Below are 23,622 nucleotides of genomic sequence, written 5' to 3'. Positions count from 1 at the left end.
ACAATGAAGAAAAGAAGGATTTTGATTTGTTTCCTTTTTATCTTTCTAATGAATATTTGTTTGTGAGATAGTGTAGGTGGATGGCCATAAGTTGTAGAAGGCAACCAATTGTTGTAATTGTATTTTAATCTTTCATAATCACTAAATATTTCATTGAGACATTCTAGAGTGGTGTCAGGATTAGAAAAGGAAGTTTGATGTTTGCTAGCATTCTTTCCAATAAAGGTTGAAAACCCATTTCTAAATAAAAAATGAATTTTAGGGAGCATTAGTGTCCCTTCATTTCCTAAATGGATATATCTATGCAGATTCTCTCCCTATAAAATAGATTTATTTTCCGTACATAGGATTCAAATCAGATAGGTAAACTTGTTATAAAGCTAGGAAGGGGGGGAGCACCCCCCAAGTCAAGTTAGTTTGTATCGATCAAGTCAAGCAACCAAGTAACCTATCTCATACCTTGAACAAGACATGGTCCGTCGAGTTTAATCGAATAATCTAGATGAGAATAGTTAGTTCTAGCAACATGTGTTGTCCAAGTTTAAGTCAAGCAACCAAGTAACCTATCTCATACCTTGAACATGACATGGTCTATTGAGTTTAATCAAATAATCTAGATGAGAATAGTTAGTTCTAGCAACATGTGTTGTCCAAGTTTAAGCCAAAGTTGACTTTGTTATACATAAAATACAACTTTTCTATCCTTTTTTTTTTAAATTAATTTAAAATCTACTAGATTTTTTTTTTAATTTTAAATTTTGTAGGGGGATGGGGAGTGAGTATGTTTTAAATTTTACTCTAATTTATCTTTGTGTATCTATTACCTTTTCAATTAATATAAGAACAAGGTCGAAGATATAGTTCATGTGTATACACAACAATCAAATATCAAGTAGACATGGAATTTTTAGGTAGTTCACAATCATTCTGTGAATTTCTAGTCCAACCTCCAAGATGTTTTAACACGTTGAGGCTACACTAAGTTTAAGTTTCCATACGATATCTATAACAAATTGCCACTAAAGCCAATTACAATGCAACCATACGAGGATTTATGCCACTCAATTGACCACAATAGCCAATTTAAAATAACATACCCTCACTTAAAATTATAACAACTAATTAGGCACACTAGCTCAGACCCAAAAAGGGATTTCCAATAGTTTAGAAGACTATATAAGCCAAACCTACATAGGGATTTTTAACAGTTCACTAGGCACACCAACCTAGACCGACAAAGGGAATTTCAGCATTACTTGCCTTCACAATGTCCTACGGCTAATACAACAAAATACAATGTCCTACGGCTCGTACAACAAAATACTCAATTCACCAAGCCCTACTTCTTAACTACAACAACTTCTCTCAAATTCTATAGGGTGTAAATGGTCTTGCCTACTCAAGGCTTGACCAAATTACAATCTAAACTCAAATAAATAGGCACACCAATCCAAAGTACCTTCTCACCATGATCAACAACATAAAATAGTCCTAAATGACTTGGTTTGAAAGTATATGTAGCTCAAGATGACTTCATTTGAAAATCAGGATTCAATGAAAATCTGGGATTGGTTTTTCAAGTTGGGGAATTCACATAAAATCAACTCAATATAATATTTTATTTCAAAGTATAGCCAACGAGTTGTAATCTGAACGTACACAAATGATTTCAAGGTGTTATGGCTCTAGTTCAGTGTACTCAACCAAGTGTAATCAATCTATATCAAAGTATGAGCATGTAAATACTTGGATTTGAAATCTTATCCCCAAATACCAATATTTAGTAAAAACCCTTTTCAAATACCTCAATAATGCATCATATGAATATTTGAGATATAATTTTAAAAATGAAGAAGCCAACAATGCAGATTTTGAGTGGTAGTTAATCAGCCAAAAAATCACAATACAATGGTTGAATCAAATTTGATCTTGAAAACTCTTAGCTCACATTCAACAAACTAATATCTAAGTATTCAATCAATACTTTGAAGGATAAGCAATGAAGTACTTAGCTTAATGAAGAAAACATTCAAAGTTGGCTGCCTTTCAAAGCTTGAAGGAGACTCGACCTTCTTAAAATGAGTGTGAAGCCTTAGGAGTCTTATTTTTTTTTCACTGTGGCAATGATAAATTTTCATTTGGGGCGTCTTTGGGTTAAATAGCACAATTTCCAATGTAAAAAAATTACCTGTTATGAATGAATAAGGTTATGTTTTTCCTTTCAGAATTAGGTAAAATAGATCCAAAAATTAAAAAAAATAACTAATAAAATTATAATTTTCCTATTGAACATTTTGGTAAATTACTTACAAGATTTGGAGACCTACAACTTCCAGATTTGGGTCTAACGTTTTAAAATAGAGAGAAGTCGATTCCTCTTCATGTAGCCGACTCCTTTTTGGTGCATAGGCTTGATTCTATGAACAAATATAGCCAACTACTCCCATATGGTTGACTACATTTCCATTTTTGCCAAGTTCTATAAGCAATAGTGGTTGACTACTTTTTTATTGTTTCTTCATGTGGTTGACGACTTTCATAGTGGTCCATTGCTTCTCCTTCTTGTTTCTCCATGTGGTTTACGATTTTTCATTATTATTTCTTCATGTAATCGACTACCTTCCTATGTTGGCCTAGGTGGTTTCGCAAGAGGAGGGTGAATTGAAATTATAAATTAGAATTTTAACTAAGTTAATCATTCAAATAAGTTGTGATCAATTCAATGTGCATGCAAAAGCAATATGGATAAAAACATTCAACACACATGCCCAAAACTAAGGGACACAAAGTTTTTTGTTATTAATGTTCCTCTATTGGTAGTCACTACCCAAGAACCCTCGCTTGGAAAATTTCCTATATATGCTCTAGTAGCTGGAAATTACAAAGAGTTTTTGGCACACTTAAGTCATTTGTAATCCCAATTACACAATTTCTAATCTCCCAAGAGATTCAATACAATGGGCTAGATTTTGGCTTTAGTCAAGCACTCCCCTTCTAGATTCTCAGTTCTAGAAACTAATTTCTCTAGCTTTCTCATCACTATAGAACCTATAAAAGAAGAAATAAGAATACCATAGTAGAATATAAACTTACAATTTCTTCTTAATATGGAAAACAACTTTTATCCAAATAAGAACCAAGCTTCTAGACGTTTAAACACAAACGATTAAAGGAGCTTGATCGAACTAAGTATGCTTTGGAAACTTTGAGAGAAGTAGGAAGATTTGAGAAAATGACGATTTTTCTCTCCAATAGGGTAAAATTGGAACTTTGATTGTAAAACTATTTTTACAAAGTTTGGGTATGCAAGTAAAAGCTCAACTCATCATCCTTAAGATATTTGGAGAGCTATCTATAAGTTTCTCCTTCAAACTAGATTTTTTGTGCATGTTTGCAAAAAGCCGACCTAACATTGATCGATCAGTGTAAAGTGATTAATCGATCAATCGTGCATAACGATTATATTTTTGTCAAAAATGGCTTTTTGATTGATCAATGTTTTAAAGTTGACTAACAAACATAAGTTGATCGATTAGTGCAACAGTGACTGATCGATCATGCTTTGATACTCCTAGTTATGCAATACAAGAATGATCAATCAATTTAATGATGTTGCTATATCATGCTTTGTGTTCCCAAATTGCATTATTCTACCTGATCGACTATGGTTTGAAAATCATGTATGCCTGGATAAGTATGACTGATCAGTCTAGTTGTGGTTGATCTATCATGCTTTATCGCACAAACTGGTGAAGTTCTAATTGATCGATCAATGTACAAGTATTGATTGATCATGCTTTATTGAACAATCTAGTGAAGTTCTAATTGATCGATCGATGTACAAGTATTGATCGATCGTGCTTTATAGCACAATTTGGACTTGACTCTAAGTCTTCAATTCTTCACTCATCAACCTTTGTCTTGAGTTGGTCATAGACCATATAATATAGGTGCTGGAAGGATTTGTGTCTAATCACATTTTCCAATGATCAATCAACCAAAAGTGCACATGCCAAAAATATAAAACATGAACGATTGATCGATTATGTAAAACATGGCTAAACTATGTTATAAAGCATGATTGATCAACCCAAGTGGACTGCTCAATTAATAATATCCAGGCAAAGAAAAATCATGTTGATTTATTGGTCAACCTTCAGAGACTGATTGATCATACAAAACCTTGCCAACCAGGGAAATAAAATAGAAAAACATTGATCGATCATACTTGTTTAGCACTACTAGTAGGAATTCTAATTGATCGATCATACCTTGTATAATGATCAATCAACTTAAATTTTTAGACCCAAGAGGAAGATATTGATCGATCATACCATTGATTAATAAGTCATTTTCTAACAAAAATATAACCTTACACACGATTGATCAATCAATATAAGGTCACATTTTTGCAAACGGACAAAAATCGAGTAGTTTGGCTTGGGGAACTTATAAATACCCAGCCAAACGTCCTCTTCAGAAATTAATCAGCTTTTATTGGCATACTTCTGCAATTCATTCTCAATCATTTAAAAATCCTTTCTAAGTTCTATTTTGAGAATGAGAGAGAGAGTCATATTTTGCAAAACTACATTCATTTCTCATTCCAACTTGAATTCCTAATTTGTCAAGCTCCTATTTACTTAATTGTGCATCAAAGGCAGGAAGCTTGGAACTCTCAAGGAGAAGGGTATCTCTCCAAAATTCAAGGGTGTAAGTTTTACCTTTCTTTGTAATTTTCATTTTCTAATAGGTTCATCTAGAACCTTGATAAACCTGAATAGAAAGGGTCTCCTAAAGCTAAATTCTAGCTAATCTCTCTGGGGGAGATTAAGTTGCAATCTTGTATTTGAGCACACACATAGCTTGAAGGAGAGCCAGAATCTCTTTCCTTTAATTCCAAGCTAATAGAGTGAGTATTAGTGAAATTTGCCTAACATTGGTTCTTGGGCAGTGAATACCAATAGGGGAACATCGTTAAAGAAATATTTGGTGTTCAATTGTGGTGTGTGAATTTTTGTCTATTTATTTACATTTTTATTTGATGCAATTCTTACACACCTTAAGTCTTAATTTTTCAAAAACTCAATTAACCCCGCCCCTCTCCCTCCTTTCCTCTTGAGAAGCCACCTAGACCAACATTACAATCTATGTGTATGCACAATAATCAAAACATAAGTGGGAGTAATTAGATATCAACTACACAAGATTTTTAGGTGGTTAAAAATCCTTTTGTGGATTGCTAGTTTGGGTTGCCGTAGGACATCTGCTACAAATTGCGACTATTGTTAATTATAGCGCAACCCACATAGGGACTTACTCCATTATGTTGACCACAACAGCTAATTTACAATAACATCCTTCACTTAGATTACAACAGCTAACTAAGCACACTAGCCTAGACTAACAAAGATTTTCTAGTAGCTTACTAGGCTAAACACAAGGATTTTTAACATTTCACTAGGTACACTAGCCTAGACCCATAAAAGGATTTTCAGCACCACCTACGCACACAAGGTCTTACAACTCATACAACACCAAACTCAATTTACCAACCCCTACCCTCAATCACAACACCTCTCGAATTTTAATAGGGTGTAAACTGTCTTGCTTACTCAAGACTAGGTACACCAACCCCAAGTACCTTTTCAATATGATCAACAACATAAAATAGTTCTCAATGACTTGATTTGAAAACATAGACTCAATGAAAATTTGGGATTAGTTTTTCAAGTTGGGGAATGCACACAAATCAACACAATCTAATATTTTATTTCAAAGTATAGCCTGCAAGTAGTAACCTGAACTTAAACAAATGATTTCAAGGTGTTATAGCTCTAGTTCAGTGTACTCGGCCAAGTCTAATCAGTGTACTCCTACTAAAGTATCATCTGCTATGTACTCAACGTAGGACATTAATTAGGCTCCACAACTTAACAGTATGGTCACACTATAGATCAATATTTTAAAATCCATGGCATACCAGATTGGGTTAAGGCCAATCAAACTTTAGTAAGTGATACAAAGGAGGACATGTCTACCCCACCAACAGAAAAGAAAACCCTTACTGATGATGAGTATGACTTATTCTAGAAAATGAAAACACTGATGGTCTCTCCTCCAAGTTCCTCTTCAACTGCTACTGCCACCTCCGCTACATGTATGCTCTCTGTCACTTCCTCCTCTTCATCTTGGAAAATTGACTTAGGGGCCTTCAAGTATCTCACAAATAACAAAAATCTACTCTACTCGGTTTCTACTTGTCTCTCGAATAAATTTGTTACCATAGCTGACGACTCCTAAAATAAAGTTCTCAGGAAAGGATCCACATCTGTTACACCATCACTTTCACTCATAAATATTCTTATTGTTCCTACTTTTTCCTTGAATCTTTTATCTGTTAGTTAGCTAACACAATATTTTAATTGCTCAATTACCATCTCACCCTCTTCTTGTGTGTTTCAGGATCTTACAATGAAGCAGGTGATAAGTGGAGGCCATGAACAAGGGGGGCTCTACTACCTAGACATGCCTCAAATAAATATCGCCTCAACCAAGGAAATTGAGACAAGTCTACGACACAGTTGGTTGGGACATCCATCTGAACAATCTCTTCATCTTCTTTTTCCTACCTTGAAGGATATGTCGAATTTAAATTGTGAAGTGTATCAGCTAAGCAAACACCAGGGGACCACATACTCACCTTGCCCAAAACTTAAAAATATTTCTCTTTTTTTGTTGATCCACGCAGATGTATGGGGATCCTTGAGCGTCTCAAACATTTCTTGAGTCAAATACTTTATTAAATTTTTACTAGTACCACATGACTATTTCTTTTTAAAGAACGATCTGAAATACCATCCATTTTTAAATCCTTTCATGTTATGGTTGTCACTCGATTTGGTAAAAAAATCAAAGTACTTAGGTCTGATAATGCCAAAGAATATACTTTCAGAAATCTTGACTATTTTTGTCAAGAGAATGACATTATCCATCAAACATCTTATGCCTATACCCTTCAACAGAATGGTGTAGTAACGAAAGAATCGTCACCTTCTATACTTACAATTTTATTTATTTCACACTTTAAGTTACAACTTGTAAAAAACTCAATTCATCTCTTTCCACAACCCCCTGCCCCGCCCCGCCACACACACATACACACGCGTCCCCCCTCTTGAGAAGCCACCTGGGTTAACAACAAGAATCAATATGTCATGTGTCTATTGCATCGACAACTAACAATGACCAAAAAGGCTAGTGGATCTAAAAGACCTATTGGTAGAAAAATGTCAACAAAAGTAAAAAATTCATCAACAATATCGACGGAGAATTTCAGTGACAAACTATGCTATCTATATCACATTAAACAAGATTTTGTTAGCAAAAAGACAAAATATCAACAAAAATATGGACCTCTATGTTAGTGACAACATTGATTTTAAAATTATTTAATAAAATATATTTTGTATTTTTAATATTATTTATGATGGAGATTTTTACCATAGAATATTACCTTAATTTTTTAAAATACATTTTGTGACAAAATTGCTTGCACTATTAAAATTTTCAATTTAAAATTTTTTTTTACTAATTTTATTTTTAAATTAAAATAAAATATTTTATGATGAATTTTCCTTTCCCGATAATATATTTGATTTTTTTTTAAATATTTTATGACAAGAATCCACCGTAAAAATCTGGTTCACTTTTGTCCACAACATTTTTTGTTGAGAATACTCTTTAATTTTCACTAATAATTTTTTCTTCTTTTTATTGGTGAATATTCTATTGATATTTTTTAAAAAATCTGATGTTAAATATATTAATATAACAAAAAATGCATAAATAATTTATTACAATGCTAAATGTCAATGAAGTTAAATAAAAAAATGGTAAAAATACATACAAAAAATTATTGTCCAACACAGAAACTTACATAAAAATAGTCCAAAAGAAAAAGAAAAACATTGTGCTTTGTTAACAGGACATGATGTGACAATGAGTTGGATAGGGTGAGAAGATGGGTGATGGATAACATAGAACATTTGAGATGAAATAGGTTTCTCAACATGCTTCTTAGAGAGATTTCTCATCTTCCTCTTGCCCATCTTCATCTTCTTCTACCTTTTCGTCTTCTTCTTCCTCTTCTTCTTCTCCTTCGTCAATGCAATTTATGTTGAGAATCTGCTTGCATTCAAGCAAATACCCCCTTAAGAGGTTCCAATATATGCTCAAGTGGAATATTAGTCTTGACCAATAAGTTTTCATATGCAATTATGTTGAGAATTTGCTTGCATTCAAGCAAATACCTCCTTAAGTGGTTCCAATCTATGCTCAAGTGGAATACTAGTCTTGACCAATAAGTTTTCATCATCGTCTTGTTGCACATTGTGAAGCCATCAAGAGGGTGAGACTTGTTGGTAGGCATCTATTTTCTTAATGGTGGTATTTTTTTGTTCCAAAATATCAAATACATTTCGATTAACCACCTTTTATACAACACATAAGGGAGCACCATGTTCAGGGTCATTTACGTAAAAAATATATTTCACTTGTAAGCTAATTCAAAAGAATCATCAATGCACATCATGTGTGAGACATGTTAACACTCGTGAACTAGTCATTCGTCTTGATTCCATGCCTTTTATTGTATACATTGAACCATTTACACTTGAGAAAATAAATAAAAATTTTTTGTAAGTAGCAAATCTCTATTATATCAATCACCACGTCATAATAATCAAGAATCCTTATAGTAACAAGTGCCCACAACACTACTATTTTGAGTTCTATGGTGTACTTCAAGTTGGTCAGTGTCGATTTGCATGTCTTTTACTATGAAACTTGAGTAACAATGGTGAGTGATGGGGGCAACACCAATGTTGTAGATATCAATATATCTATCAAGATGACCTTGGTATTCTAATAGCTTGATCTCAGGTAAAGAAGATTACCAATATGATCATAGAGATAAGGGATAGTAAAATTTTTCTTTAATTTTATACCCTAACAACAATATACAACTAAGCTTATTTTTTAGCTTGCCAACAAACTCTTGCTCATGTTATTCATTTATTTTTGCCACACCTTCATGAGCAATAAGCTCCTTGTGTTCTCTATTCACTAGATATATATCTTACACCCACTTTGAATAAAACACACACACACACACACACACACACACACACCATGAACATAAAGGAATTATAGTGGTTGACAAGCCTTTTTGTGAATTCTTAACATACTCTCAAGGTCTTTGCGCTTCAGAGTTAATTCACTGTGTTTTAGATTGCCAAATGTCACACACAAGAAATTATTTTAAGGCCGATTATAATATTTCCAAAACAGGGACTTGTGCCTCTATAGCTAATTTACAACAACTCATACTCACATAGGATTAGAAATTTGAGCCTTGTATTGTCTTCGTGGGTCAAGGGTCAACACGAGAAGCCCTAGAAAAACATAAGTGTTGATATACACTATATATTAGTACAATGACCCTCCCTACAAAAACAAGAGAAACAACTATGAGCTTCAACCATGATAACCATGGTAACTCTTTGGCAAATGATTCCTGTTCCCTCTCCTCTCCTGTCTAACAATAGAATCACCTGTAATACCCTTGTGCATAGGCTCCCATATGATAGTTAGGGTGCATCTGTGCCACAGGTAGATGACCCTGCATCCCTTCTCTTGCGTATTGCTGCCACATGAACTGTTCCTCTACCAACAGCTTCTGCTTCTTCTCCATGTCCGACATCTGAACGTAGGCCGGCGGCGAGATCGTGTTCGACGCTGCAAAGGGGTCTCCTCCATTTTGGGAACCGGGGACTGGTGGCGCCGGCAGTGCCAGAAAGCCTTGTGTCTTCACAGGGTAGGCCATGCTGCTTGCACTGCCTGATGGTGCTGCATGGTTTCCCGTTGCAACCGCTGGCTGCTGGTACATTCCATCTAACATCAGCATATTGAAACCCCCGCCAAGCGAAGATTTCTGGTTTGACAAATTGCTTGCGGATTGCACCAATGCAGTCTCCCAATCCCCCGACGATGATTCGTCCTTGAATGCTTCCCATGTAGGCGCCGCTGCCTCGCCGGCGAACAATGCCAATGCGAACTCATCTCCTTTCTCTTCGCATGTCAATGCACCGTCGTATAAATACAACAAATCTGCCTCTACTTGAGTACAGATCTGCTTATTTTCCTCTTTTTCGGGCTCTTTCTCTTCCGTCACTTCCTGGATAAGGATTTCCTGTGAACTCTCCGGCGCCGGAAGAGCTTTAATGCTATTCATATCTTCCGACGGCTCTTCCTCATTGGCTTCCTGAATCGCCTCCCGCATTTGTTCCTGACTTTTGAGCCTACGGCTGTTGGCTAAAGCAGATTTATCTCGGATGAATTCGTCCATGATATCGAGTTTCTTTTGGGTTATCTTCTCCACGTCCGGGTACTCCGACGATCTGGCGATTCCGACTTTTTTGGACCATTGGTAGAAGATGTCGAGCTCGTCGAACTGCTTGCCAATTCTGCTGAAGATCTCGTAAACCTTGACGCAGTCGGAGACCTCCATTTCCATGAAGCGGTCAATCAAGATGCCTATTACCTCTGCTATGTCGTAGTATAGCTGGAAGCTCTCTTTCACCAAGGGGTACAAAGCCACAATCACAACCCGGTTGTGTTTTGCTGCACCTGCAATTCAAAAACATGAATAAAATTTCCTCTTTATATTTCCAGAAAAATATCCATCAGTTCGTTTGTCAATACTCGCCTGTGGGTCGACAAGCAAGGAATCGCTCCAGGAGCTGCAGCAATTGCTGCACCCTGATAAAGATCCTCTCCGTCTTCATGTCCCTCACGGGGGTGGACCTCAAGGAAACCCCCGTCCCTGGCGTCGCCTCCTGCTCCTCCTCCTCCGCTTCCGCCAGCACGTTCCGCCGTCCCTTCTTCCCTTGCATCCGAAACTCGAGCCGTTCATCGAGGTACAACGCGAACGTCCTCACGAACGCGGAGAAGTCCCAGGCGTTGGACCTGGAGGTATCGCAGAAGTCGGACATGTTCAAAAGCCGGGTGCCGCGGCGAGTGGAGAAGAAGATCTCCTGCTCGTAGGCGGGGTCTCCCTCGGTGAGGAGACGGTGGATGAGAATGAGGGTCTTGAGGGCGACAGTCCAGTTGCGTGTCTTGTTGAGGCGCCTGGAGAGGCTGTTCACGCAGGCACTAACATAAGCTCGGGAGTAGCAGGTGAGGCTGAGAATCTCCCGAATGTGCCTCTCCTCCGCCGGTTGCTCTTCGTGCCGGGTGGCCTTCACTATGGCGACATCGAGGTCGGAGAGGGAGTTGCTGCTTCCTACCTTGGCCAGGCCGATGCTAGTCTTGTCCTTCACCGCCCCCAGGGCTTTCCTGATCTTGCTAGAACCCATGGCGAAACCGAACGTGCTCCGCTTGAGGTTGTCTGATTCCTTGATATGGGGAAGGTTTGTAGGAGAATGAAAACAAGCCGGGAGTGGAAATGGTGAAGGACCAAACTGTGAAGCTGAGAAAAAAGATTTCGTCAGAAAGATCTTCCAGAGAAAGAAGAAGAAAAACAAGATGTTAAAGCATCATAAACTTACCTTAATGGATGGCTCAAGTTTGAATCCTTCACCACGAGACTGAATGGATTTGTTGGAGCAAAAGAGAAGAGAAAACGAAAAACAGAAAAAGAAAAAAAGGAGACGAGAGAGAAAAAATAGAATACCAAGGCGTTCTCTTTTCCCTCTCTCCCTCTGTTTTTTTTTTTCTCTACCCTTTCCAAGGCTTTCCCAGGAAGGATATACACCACCTCTGAGCTACCCAAACCAGCTCCTTCAAAGTAGGAGCTCCATGGGTTGCAAAGATGACGGAAGGTGATTGCCACCGAGCTATTTTGGGGTAGTCTTTGTCACGACAGGTCTCCTTTCAACACATTAAGCGTCAGGAATTCTCCGAGAAGAAGTCTCTCCATTGAGAAGCTCCGTAGAGGCCTTTCCATCCTCGAAATTTAAACGAATTCCAATATGGAGGAGAGTTCATCTCCTAAAAATAGGCAATTTCTGCTTGCCAGATTATTTCAACTCATAGAGAGAAGCAACTCTTTATAATAATGATTCCGTTTTTTATGTGGCAGTTAGTTTTAGACTTCTGTCAATTTATTGAACAATCCCAAAATGACTAGCTAACTTAGATCTTTCTACTTACTCTGATACCTTGTAAATTTGGGTCCAAGACTCATCCCAAAATGGCTAGCCAACTTTGGAAGCCTTTTTTTTCTTCCAAATAATAAACTCAAAATATTTGTACTCACTAATCTATGTAGGACTATTCCATAATAAAAAATTCTTAGGCAATCTTAAACTGCATTATGCTATAGGATTAGGGTTTTTTATTTTACATGCTTATAACTCAAGATCTGAGAATGGGATTGGAAAATGGGTTTCTGAAGGGTGGAACCTAGAGAACTAAACGTTTTCTATTCAATGCTCGAGAATGGTTGTGATGGACTTTTTTGGGTTTTTTTTTGAGTCAAGGATTATCGAAATAAGACTGGTTTACAAAAACTCTTGGAACACTAAGGACACCGGAGAAGACTTCTAGACCAATTAGGACACTTTTGAGTAGGACATGGAGACATTTGAATAGGAAACGATCCTTTATTAAAGTTGGTGCTTGGAAAACAAAAAAAGAAAGTATTGCTTCACTAGGATTTCATGGGACTTGGGAACCAAGAATTGAGATTTTCTTGGATTCCTAGTTATCAAATTACCATGACTAAAATATGTTATAGATTTACTTGACAAATTGGGCTTAAGATATTTGCTAATTTGTGACCACTCTTGCAGTTGTAAACTATACTCATTTAGCACAAAGTGTTTGTTGGAATATGGACCCAAACCTATAAGACCAAGGAAGACTCATACATCCAAGAGTTGTGAAAGATGGGCTCAAGGCTCATAGACCAAGGAGAAGGCCCACAAGCCCATACAATGATGGCAGGATGGTAAATAAAGAGTCATCTCATAGAGATGACATTGATGTAATTAGGTTAAGTTTTAGGGGCATAATTGTAATTAAAGTTTGATTAATCTATTAATTGAGCTTAGGGGAAGGGTTAGGATAATAAGTCCATAACCTCTTTTTCTTCCTGTTTTCTCCCAATGGGTGTCTCTCTCATTTTCTCCATGAGCTAAATTCATGGAGTCCTGAAAATCAACATGTACGTGTTATTGGGCCCAAACCTATTTTAGTTGTTACTATTGTGTCTCTTTGGATGAGACATTATTATTAAAGGATTTCACAATTGCTGGCTATTCTGATAATGAAGAAAGCCAAGGTGGCCCCAAAATATTATCTTCCATGTAATTACCTGTTATCCCCCTTAATTGGTATTTATTGCTCCTACCATTTGAGAGTCGGTATCCTGTGGAGGGACACGGTGATGGAGGAGTTTTATTACACTTTTGAGCACTGCGTATAGGCCAACTACCTACAGAAGATAGAAGTGTACCCTACATCAAACATGAGTTATGACTGGAATATGTAGCGATGTCATACAGTTTGAAGTGATTTTACTCTCACTTATCTTATGCCGGTTGGGCCTCATGGAAGAGACTACTAGCGTGAAGAAGAGTGTTGGAAGATATGGATGACAACCATTTTATACAAGAAAATTTTATACACCATTTGCAGCAAGCTGAAAGTTCATGATATTCTCTTACCCCTAGTTTGAGGGAGTGTTGGAAGATGGGCCCAAACCCATAAGACCAAGAAGACCCACTTATCCAAGAGATGTGAAAGATGGACTCAAAGCCCATAAACCAAGGAGAAGGCCCACATGCCCATACAATGATGGTAGATGATATATAAATAGTCATCTCATAGATATGACATTGATATAATTAGGTTAAGTTTCAAGGGCATAATTATAATGTTAAAGTTTAATTAATCTATAAATTGAACTTAAGGGATGGTTTAAGATAATAACTCCATAACCTCTTCTTCTTCCTGTTTTCTCCCAATAGGTATCTCTCCTTTTCTCCATAAATTAAATCCATGAAATCCTGAAAATCAATAGTGTTGATCTCATAGATTCTATGTACACCTATTGTCATTTGATAGGAGTACTTTAATATTTAACTCAACAACGCCAAGTATCACATTTGTAGTTATATGCATGCTTATACTGAATGAGACATGTACGCTTTGCAGGGTATTTTTTACAAGTTACTGACAATTAATTTGGGCTCTTGATGATCCTATTCAAAATTAAGACTGAGATTGGAAAAGTGACTCTGATACTCGACTACAGTTTGAGGACTTATTTCATGGAGAAGTTAAAAAAAAAAAAAAAAAGTGTTAGTCAATACTTTGACCCTCGTAAAAGATCAAATTTGGCTAAACTCTGTTCAACTTGCTAATTCAATTCAGACTGTATAACACAAAGTGGAAAATCTTTTCTTGTTCTCATACGTTTTTATCCTATTAAGTGTAAAATTTGACACGAAAAAGATGAAAAAACAAATTTAAAGTATTATACAGCCCCATTGAAAATAGACGGCGAGATAGAATGAATGACCATTTACTAATCTTGTAATCCACGAATTGGAGAAACTTGATCTCTGAAACAGTCGGTAGATGAGAAGACCTGACAAAATCTGTAGGGAAAGAAGGCGGTAACTGGAAAGCTGTATTGACTTTCTTCTCCGTCCCTATTTGTGCCTTGCCAAAAATTGGCACAATATTTTAAACATCTAAATGGCCCAAAGGTTATTTCACACGCCTTCCTCCCATGCTATAGCATTAGTAGCTTGATGAACCTGTACCATAATAGAAAATGTTGATCAGCATAATTGAATTGTTGTCGATGAAACCTTCCAAGGTGGGACAAGGTAGCATAGATTTGTTTACCTCAGAATCAGCAGATGCTCCCAAAGCAGAAAAGCCACCTTGGATGGGGGGGGAGAGGTCATCCAGTTCCAAATAATTCTCTTCTGCGAGATACATTTGATCATTTGCCTTCCAACCTGGCCGAGTGTTGATGTCTCCCAAACCGTCAAAGATCACAGAACCATCATCCTGTGGAGACCCGTTACCTACCAAACTCAACTGCGGTAATCCGAATTCAGTTAGAACACAGACAAGAGTATGCACCAAGTATGCAAATGCTATTTGTTACCAGAATGCACTCACCTCATTAATACTAGATGTAGCACCGCCATTCAATTCAGCAATCTCCACTAAAATATTTTGCAGCTCACCACCTGTTTTGTCCCTACAGACTGCTGGAGCAGCTCTTGAATCATTGACTTCGTTCCGGTCGTTCCCACTGGGAACAAGGTGATGGTCATCACTGGATGAAGAACCAGGATCTGAAGAAGCAAATGGTAAAGGATCATCTTCCACAACATCTTCATCATCCTCATCCCACTCTTCCTCCTTGAAGGGTGCTCCATATTGTTCACCACTTTTGGGACCTGGCCCACTCTTTTTGAATATTCGACAGAGCACATACGCATCCTGCAATAGGAGATTCAACATATATTATTCTTGAGCTCACAAAATATTCAAAAGAGGAGGGAACAAGGAGCAAAAGGTGGAATAAGTAGAGAATAAAAAACCAAGAAATCAGTATTGAACAATTGCTAAATGAAGACAACATTGTAACATGAAAGAGAGAGTACCATAAGTCTTATGTTCATTGGAGCAGAGCTGCATCATACAAAATCAATCTAGAATCAAGAGACTCTTGTTAAATAAGAGTGAACAAAAGGTGGAATGTGACGTAACTAGGAGAGCAACAGGGTCATATTTTAGAAGAATTAGTGATCAGTCATACGGAATCAGCTTGATCTTCAAAATAGTAAGTTTTATAGAAATAATAGTTGAAACATTGACCTGCCATACTACTTACCACAGCAGAGTTACAGGATTTTAAGATCTACCAGATCCAAATTTTTAGAGCAGACAACAACACACCAAATAATATATAATTAATAAACTGTTAAAAAGATGAAGAACACCAACAAATAACATGTATCTGTAGCAACTTCCTGCAACAAAAGGACAAACAACCCTTAGTTGTTTTAAATTCACATCAGATGGACAAGCTTAAATGAAAGGAAAAGAAACAAATCAACCTGGAAATATAAAAATCGCATGTACATCAATTCAGTAGCAGAAAGTACTGATGAACAAGAGAACCAAAAACTGATAAAGCATCACATACAGAAAATTGCTAAGACTTTTTACAAACTTCTGGATGCATGAAATATAACTAGACAAAATAAAAATAGAACCATAAATAAGAAGAAACCAGAACCATGCATCAAAAGCATGGCTGTGGAGCACTAGATATAACATTAAGAAGAACACAAGACAAGCCAGCCGACTTAGCTGCTCCCAACTTTTTGTTCCTTAGAGAGGTCACACAATCTACAAGAACATCATTTAATTTATTGCATTTACATCAATGTCATTTTCTCCATTTTATTATTACAACTGAAAAAATAAGAAAAATAACTAAAATAAACATCAATCATCAATGCATCAGATAATAAATTAATATTGAATTAAAAATAAGTTTTAAGTCATTAAATTGAAAGTTCATGGTTAAATTAAAAATGGAGTGCACCAATCTTAGATAGACTTTGATCCATACTCCCTTTTCCCTACATATCATGAAATAAGTGGTATGTTTCAAACTATGAGAGATCTAATGGTAAAAGCTCTTCCTTGTTTACGAAGAACCCATAAGTCTATTTCAACTCTTTATTCCTTTTTAAAATTTTTATTTTAATGCAGGTCTTCTTCTTCTTCTTCTGAAGTTCTTTTCCTAACCAAAATGTTTTACATAAGATATTGTAACCACTAATAATATAAAAAAACGCAATTAATTAAAACTGGATTTTTGTTCCCTTACAATACAGATACTAATAAATATGCCTTTTATACACTGCATTTCTTCATATATTTACAATAACGCATAAAAAACATTTTTTTTATTATAACATGCTGTACACATGTAACAAACCAAATTGCAAACAGAGGGGATGACAAACAGTCAAATAACTAGAAGAGAGGTGGTGTAGCTACCTACATTTGACTCTAAACTAGCTAAGCAACTTGACAATTCTACTATCAATAGGTTTGAATAAAAAATGTCAAGGCACCTAGAAACAAGCTAATTACACAACATCATGCGAGGTAACAAACTATGCTCATAGTTTCAGTCAAGAAAATTAAACATCTAGCCTTCGATGTTTATTTCTAACAGTTAACTTTTACCCAGACACCCTCAAAGTAACAATAACATCTTTTCAGTGAAATAAAACTTGTGACCCTCTATGACTTGTGGATCTTCTTCTCTAATGTAAAAATAAAAATTCTTAGTAAATGGATACAAGCATTATATGATGGCAGTGTTACACTTCCACAGAAATTGGGTTACTTATTAAAACACAAAGATCAACTGCAAGATGGTTAACTGTACCTGTAAATAACCTGCATCAACTAGTTCCTGATCTTCAAGCCTGTACTCGTGCATGACCCAATCAGTTCTAGCTCCTTTTGGAGCACGGCCCTCATGAAAAACTAATGTTTTCTTCATTCCCACAGATCTGGAATTATAGGGTATACTTCTGTCCTTCCCTGTTGTTTTCCAATACCCAGTTTCAGTAGCACGATTTGTCCTTGACCCAATAGCATATTTTCTATCCCGAGGGCAAAAGAAGTACCACTGAAGGTCTTTACTTCGTAAGCATGATTTCTCTGCAGTAACAAAAAGAAGTTTATACTGCTGTCAACATTTACGTAAAGGCTATGCAAGGTGATGTTTCAACTATAAAAACATTGACAGAAATCAATAGCAACAAAAATACAAGTCCAGAGACAAAATAGCACCATATGCAATAATCTTAAAATTCAAGTGTCGAAACCAGCCTACATACCAGGAAGATCCCACGGTGAAAATTTGTAGATATCAACTACAGCAATAGCTTTAACAGGAAGACGCTTTCCCATTACTTTTCTTCTTAAATAGTACCTAACTAGCTCCACATCTGTTGGATGAAACCGAAAGCCTGGAGGAAGAGTATTCTTTACCATCTTCTGATTTCCAATACAGAAACTTTCTTCAGAAACAAAGTTCTTGAATCCTCTAATACGCAAATAAAATGGCTTTGGAACAAATAAACGCCACAGTCAAGCAATTTCTTGAGAAATCCAAGAGCCAAAATTAGTCAAGTCCAGTGCCGGAACAAGCAAAGCCGAGAGCACCACAAGTTATTGCGATACAAATAACAAATATCACAGAGGAGAAGCCACGAATATTCGTTGCTGGGTTTAACAGACATTGGCTGAGCAGGCACGTTCTGTATTAAGAATGAAAAAAAAAAAAAAAAAAAAAGTCAGACACATAGGGCAAATGTAGAAGCATCAAACACCCAAATTTCTCATCGGAGTAAAAGCACATACTATCAAAAACATAACCACGGCAAGAAAATGTTGACAAGGTCCAGCGGCAGAGACAACATAGCTAACAAACATATTTATCTAGCTACTCATTGAAAGCCTAAATACATCACAATGCATAACGCAAAAAGTCCAAACATATTTATCTAGCTACTCAAACGTCTACTTCACAATTTTTTTATGAAAATCAAACCTTAGAAACCAAGAATATAAAAAAATGGATCAAAGCAGTACGAATCAGTTATCAACCTTAATAACAACCAAAGCCGATCCAAAAATGCGAGCACCAGTAAAACCCTAAACCCTAAAAGAAAAAAAAAAACACTTCACTCTAAAAAACAACTCCTCATCAAATAAATCGAACCAGAAAAAAAAATAAACAAAATCAACGAGAATTATAAGTTCCGACCTGAATAACCTCCGCTGAAGAGAAACCAGAGAAAGTTGGACGAGAACTCTTCTTAGTTAGGAAAGAAAAAGAGGGCTTTATAGTCGATGAGTAGGGAGTCAAAGACCAGACCAGAAACTTCAATCAAACCAAGGTTGGACCATATTAGAAACTCAACCCAGGGTCCAGCCAGCTAAATGCCTAAAATAATTATAAATCACTAGAAAAAATTTTAAAATATAAAACATAAATAGAAATTTATAAATATTATTATTTAAAAAACTAATCTAATTTTTTTATATAAGATAATTGAGCTAATAAGGGCATTGTGTGGGCCCGGGTTTTTTATCGACCCGTAGGAAGGTTTAAGAGAACCGGGTTGACTGAAGCAAACCAAATGGAAAAAGGATCAGGCTGGCCACGCTTCACTTCGATCGCCAAAAGAAGCTTCCTTCATACTCCTCCCACTAGCTTTGCTGAGGAAGCTTCAATATCTCCTCCACAATGCCCTTAATTTTAAAAGAGACCCTTCTTTTAACAGATTTCTCATAAGGCCCCTCCACCGAAAATATTGTAATATCATTACATTTACTTAGGAGTCGCATCAAGCCGAGCCGAGATTGATTTAAATATTTGGAACTCTAGCCCAGCCTCAATCCTAAAATTGTTATCGAGTTTGAGCCCAATAATTTTTACCGAATTCGAGCTCCAACATATATTTAAATTTTTTTCAAAAAATACATGTCAAATAAATTATATATAAAATTATGCATACATTTTACATAAAATTGGGCATAACCTATGTACATAATACCTGCATAAAATTGGGCATGACCTCTACTTAAAATTAGGCATAACCTATCTACATAATACCTACATAAAATTGTTTATACACTTCATAAATACTGCATAATATTATGAATAAAATTTATACAATATTCAAACAAAAAAATTAAATAAAATATCAATATCAATTTACAATCACCCAAATAAAAATTATAAATCCAGTATAATTTTATAAACTATAATTCATTCTCTTCGTGCTAGAAAACAATATACTAAGTCTTTGCATGAGCAAAATCTCCACTTATGACAAAAATAAAAAAATAAAAAAAATTATTGTCAGATAAAAAATATTATTCCACTATTAGTTACTTAATGTAGATAAAAATATTAAAATTATTATGATGAGAAAAACATGAAAAATCATATAACTGGTTGCATTATCTCCACAATCTTCTTCTCAAGCTGTAATCATAAAACAAAATTTTAATAAATAAAACTAAAAAATATCATAATAAATAATTATTCAAAAGAAATTCACCTTTTGATTTTTTTTGACACCGTGAAGAGCCTGAACCCAATCAACGCCACAAATAAAAGCTTAAATTGTATTTGGTGCCAAGGAAGAACGATATGAGTCTATTACTCTACCACCAGTACTGAAGGTAGACTCTGAAGCTACTATGGATATGGGAAATATAAGGATGTATGCTGCCATCTTAGATAATACCCGAAAATTCATATGATTCACTTTCCACCATTCTAAAACATCAAAATCATATTGTGAAATTTTCTCACAAATATACACACCTTCTTCAAGATAATTTTCCAATTCTAACCTTGGTGAATAACTACTTCCACTTGTTTCACATAAGTCATTAACTTTGACCAACCTGAACTTGATGAAGAATATGACCTACGACTTATGAAACCACCCATAGAGCTAATACTTGAAGCAATCCCTTCATTTCTAATATCCACATTATATAAGGATACATATTCCTTGTAAATCTCATATAAGGTGCGTTGAACTAAGTTTATATTCATCATAGCTTCCTCCTCATAACATATTTTTGGAAAACACATTCCGATCAACCTTAATTTAACCTTTGGATCCAAAACTGAAGCAATGGCCATCAACAAATTGCATTTACCCAGTACTTTTCAAATTTCTCTTTCATTCTACTAACCATTATCCTAATGAAAACATTTTCATTTGTAGAATGAAAATTCAAAACTTCTTTTACCTTATATATCTCACTAAGGTACAAATTAGATGTAGGGTAGTCACTGCCAGAAATTATATCAGTAACTACATTAAAAATTTCTAGAATCTCACACACTATTTCAACCTTTTCCCATTCATCAAGACTTGGCAAACAATCATAAGTTGGTTCTTTAACTTGAATTCTAAGGAATGCATATTTGAATTTTAATGCAAAAGACAACATGCCATAAGTGGAGTTCCAACAAGTTGGACAATCAATAACCAACCTTTTTTCACGTAATTCTAGTTGTTGTACAATTTCAAAAAAAGTATGAAGTCTAGCCTCAGACAAATTTATGAATTTGACACTCTCACGTACATTCTCAATGTATCCTTAATCTGAACAAGACCATCGTGGACTAATAAGTTCAGAATATGAGCACAATAACGCAGATGAAATAACTTCCCACCTCAAACCAATTTCTTTTTTCTTAAAAAAAAATCTTTCAAAACTCTCAGACAAACATCATTATATGTAGTATTATCAACTGAGATATTAAATATTTTATTTTTTATTTCCAAATCTTTCAAACACATATAAATAGCATCTATTGTGTCAACACTACGAGGAGGAGGAACATGCATAAAACTCAAGATTCGTTTTTGTAGTTTCCAATTACTGTCAATAAAATGCCCAGTAATAACCATGTATCAAATCTTTTGATTTTGGGACTTACAAAAATCCGTGGTAAGACTAATCTTGTTAATCTCTTTTAATAAAAATTTAATTTATTTTTTTCTGCCTCGTACACCTCCATACATTCCTTCTTAATGGTCTTACATGATACTTTTTCATAATTCACATTTATCATCTTCATTACAAAATTAAATCTCTCCTCTTCCACTATCATGAATGGATGCCCAAACATAAGAATCCCATGAACAATGAATACTCTCATTTTAGCTTGATCATATTTACCTCTAAAATCCATAAAAGGAAGTCCAGATGGACTTTGATCAACATTAAACCCCACTAGTTGAAAGGTTATGGTTTTTTGTTTTCTCATTGCCACTTTTCTACCAAGACAACGTTTCAAATGTCGACTAATATGTGTGGACACTCCACAACTAATAACACTCAAATTGATTTTACAATGAACACATTGAGCCTTTTTTGTACCATTAAGTGAGACTTTTTGAATTCCAACCACACATGAGACCTTTTTTGTCCTTTTGAACTATGAGTAGAGTCACCTTCATCCTCATTTAGGGTACCTTCTTCTAGGCTCACTTTTGTTACATTAATAGTTCTAGAGGGATATGACTCTAGTAGAGTTGAGTCACTATCTATGGCGACACTAGAATTAATGTTAATTATTGATGTCAATTGAGGAGGAGGTGTTGACATTCTACAAAAAAAATTACAAATTAAAAACATAAAGAAAAAAATCAATCCAAACAATAAAGATAAATCCAATTAACATTAGTAGTTCCATGCAAACTGGGTTTAAGCCCCAATTGAATCGGATAGATACAAAAAAAACTATCGGTACTAAAAACGACTAGTTATTCTTCCTATTTGACAACATTTTGCAGGATTTAGTCATCTAAAATATTTAAACATGGACCAATGAGTATTACCTCTTGATTAGCATAAACCAACAGACCTACACAGTCAATCTCATTGAGATTGAGATCATCACTCAATTTCAGAGCCTAAAACATAAAATATTAAACAATAAATTACAAGATATGAAATTGAGATTGAGATCATCACTCAATTTCAGAGCCTAAAACATAAAATATTAAACAATAAATTACAAGATATGAAATTGAGATTGAGATCATCACTCAATTTCAGAGCCTAAAACATAAAATATTAAACAATAAATTACAAGATATGAAATGTGAATTCAAAAATAAAAGCTTATCAAATGTAAATATGTTTATTAAGAATATGACAACATAGAAATAGTGTACATAACAAGGAATGACTGGACACATTGAGGTTTATTTGGGTTTTGCTTGTTTTGATTTGTATAATTGACAACTGGATTACTTCAATGACCAAAAACAGAAAAAAATCCTCAACTAGATAGGAAGTCACGAAGAGGAAGTAGTAGTGATGAAGGAAGTTGAGGAAAGAAATAGAGTCAACAAATGAAAGCAAAGAACAAAATCCAGATAAACAATTGAAAAAATAGATGAAAGCAAAATTAAAGGATTTAAAACTCAAAAAAAACACAAAAAAAAGTAGTGGGAAACACTTACAACCGGAAAACCAAGTTAGCAGGTCCATCTAAAACTACAGATACTGTCTCAAAGGCTACATAACTCCTCCCATTTACATATGATCCAACAAGTACAGGATCACTAGATTTAGCAATCAAATATGTAAACTTAAGTTCGTATAAGAAAGAGATTGAGGATTTAATGAAATTTCTTCAATGTCAACTATGCAAATATGGATGCACAAGTACTACACTGTAATGGGAATAACATCCACAACCAGAACCCATGTGTAAACCAAACAATCACCTCCCATTAAGTAAAGGAAAAGGAATATTTCACAGTAAAGTTGACGAATTCTATCCAACTAATAACAAGATTCTCTAGGATGGGTGTGTATTAAGATAAAGGGATTCTAGGTTTGCCTCAATCAATACCAAATGTTGATTTTTTTGAATATAATGTACTAACTACAAAAGAATGTCTTAGAAGAGCATCTCATCCACCAACTCGTACTATAACAGGGTACTAGAAG

At 35.3% G+C, this 23,622-nt stretch overlaps 2 protein-coding genes across 2 annotated transcripts; both read right to left on the bottom strand.

Moving 5' to 3' along the window:
* Nucleotides 1-9,610: 9,610 nt before the first annotated feature.
* LOC137949360 (putative clathrin assembly protein At1g03050) lies at nt 9,611-11,417 on the bottom strand. Its single transcript, XM_068795434.1, has 2 exons — nt 10,769-11,417; nt 9,611-10,689 (listed from the first exon to the last, which is right to left on the bottom strand). Exons 1-2 carry the CDS (start codon nt 11,415-11,417, stop codon nt 9,611-9,613), a joined length of 1,728 nt encoding a protein of 575 aa, XP_068651535.1.
* Nucleotides 11,418-14,434: 3,017 nt separating this feature from the next.
* On the bottom strand, nt 14,435-18,927 carry LOC137950045 (NAC domain-containing protein 53-like). Its single transcript, XM_068796395.1, has 6 exons — nt 18,890-18,927; nt 17,958-18,380; nt 17,501-17,778; nt 15,202-15,528; nt 14,920-15,117; nt 14,435-14,828 (listed from the first exon to the last, which is right to left on the bottom strand). The coding sequence occupies exons 2-6, from the start codon at nt 18,112-18,114 to the stop codon at nt 14,784-14,786; spliced, it is 1,005 nt and encodes a 334-aa protein (XP_068652496.1). The 5' UTR covers nt 18,115-18,380; nt 18,890-18,927; the 3' UTR covers nt 14,435-14,783.
* Between the last annotated feature and the right edge of the window lie 4,695 nt (nt 18,928-23,622).

This window comes from Aristolochia californica, unplaced genomic scaffold, assembly GCF_029961685.1.
Source record: "Aristolochia californica isolate CCGP_79_NKW_82.1479 unplaced genomic scaffold, dmAriCali1.0.hap1 SCAF_14, whole genome shotgun sequence".
In the NCBI taxonomy this organism is placed as follows: Eukaryota; Viridiplantae; Streptophyta; class Magnoliopsida; order Piperales; family Aristolochiaceae; genus Aristolochia; species Aristolochia californica.
The sequence above is the reverse complement of the archived record's forward strand: the minus strand, read 5'-3'. Positions and strand labels throughout refer to the sequence as shown.

Bases quoted from the DNA above. Each gene is read 5' to 3' on its own strand.
- LOC137949360 (XM_068795434.1), bottom strand. From the start codon at position 11,417: ATGGGTTCTAGCAAGATCAGGAAAGCCCTGGGGGCGGTGAAGGACAAG. The intron at 10,690-10,768 runs GCGAGTATTGAC...TTTGAATTGCAG, and splicing joins CCTTGCTTGTCGACCCACAG to GTGCAGCAAAACACAACCGG.
- LOC137950045 (XM_068796395.1), bottom strand. From the start codon at position 18,114: ATGGTAAAGAATACTCTTCCTCCAGGCTTTCGGTTTCATCCAACAGAT. The intron at 15,529-17,500 runs GTACAGTTAACC...CTCCTATTGCAG, and splicing joins TTGATGCAGGTTATTTACAG to GATGCGTATGTGCTCTGTCG. The intron at 14,829-14,919 runs GTAAACAAATCT...ATTATGGTACAG, and splicing joins GAGCATCTGCTGATTCTGAG to GTTCATCAAGCTACTAATGC.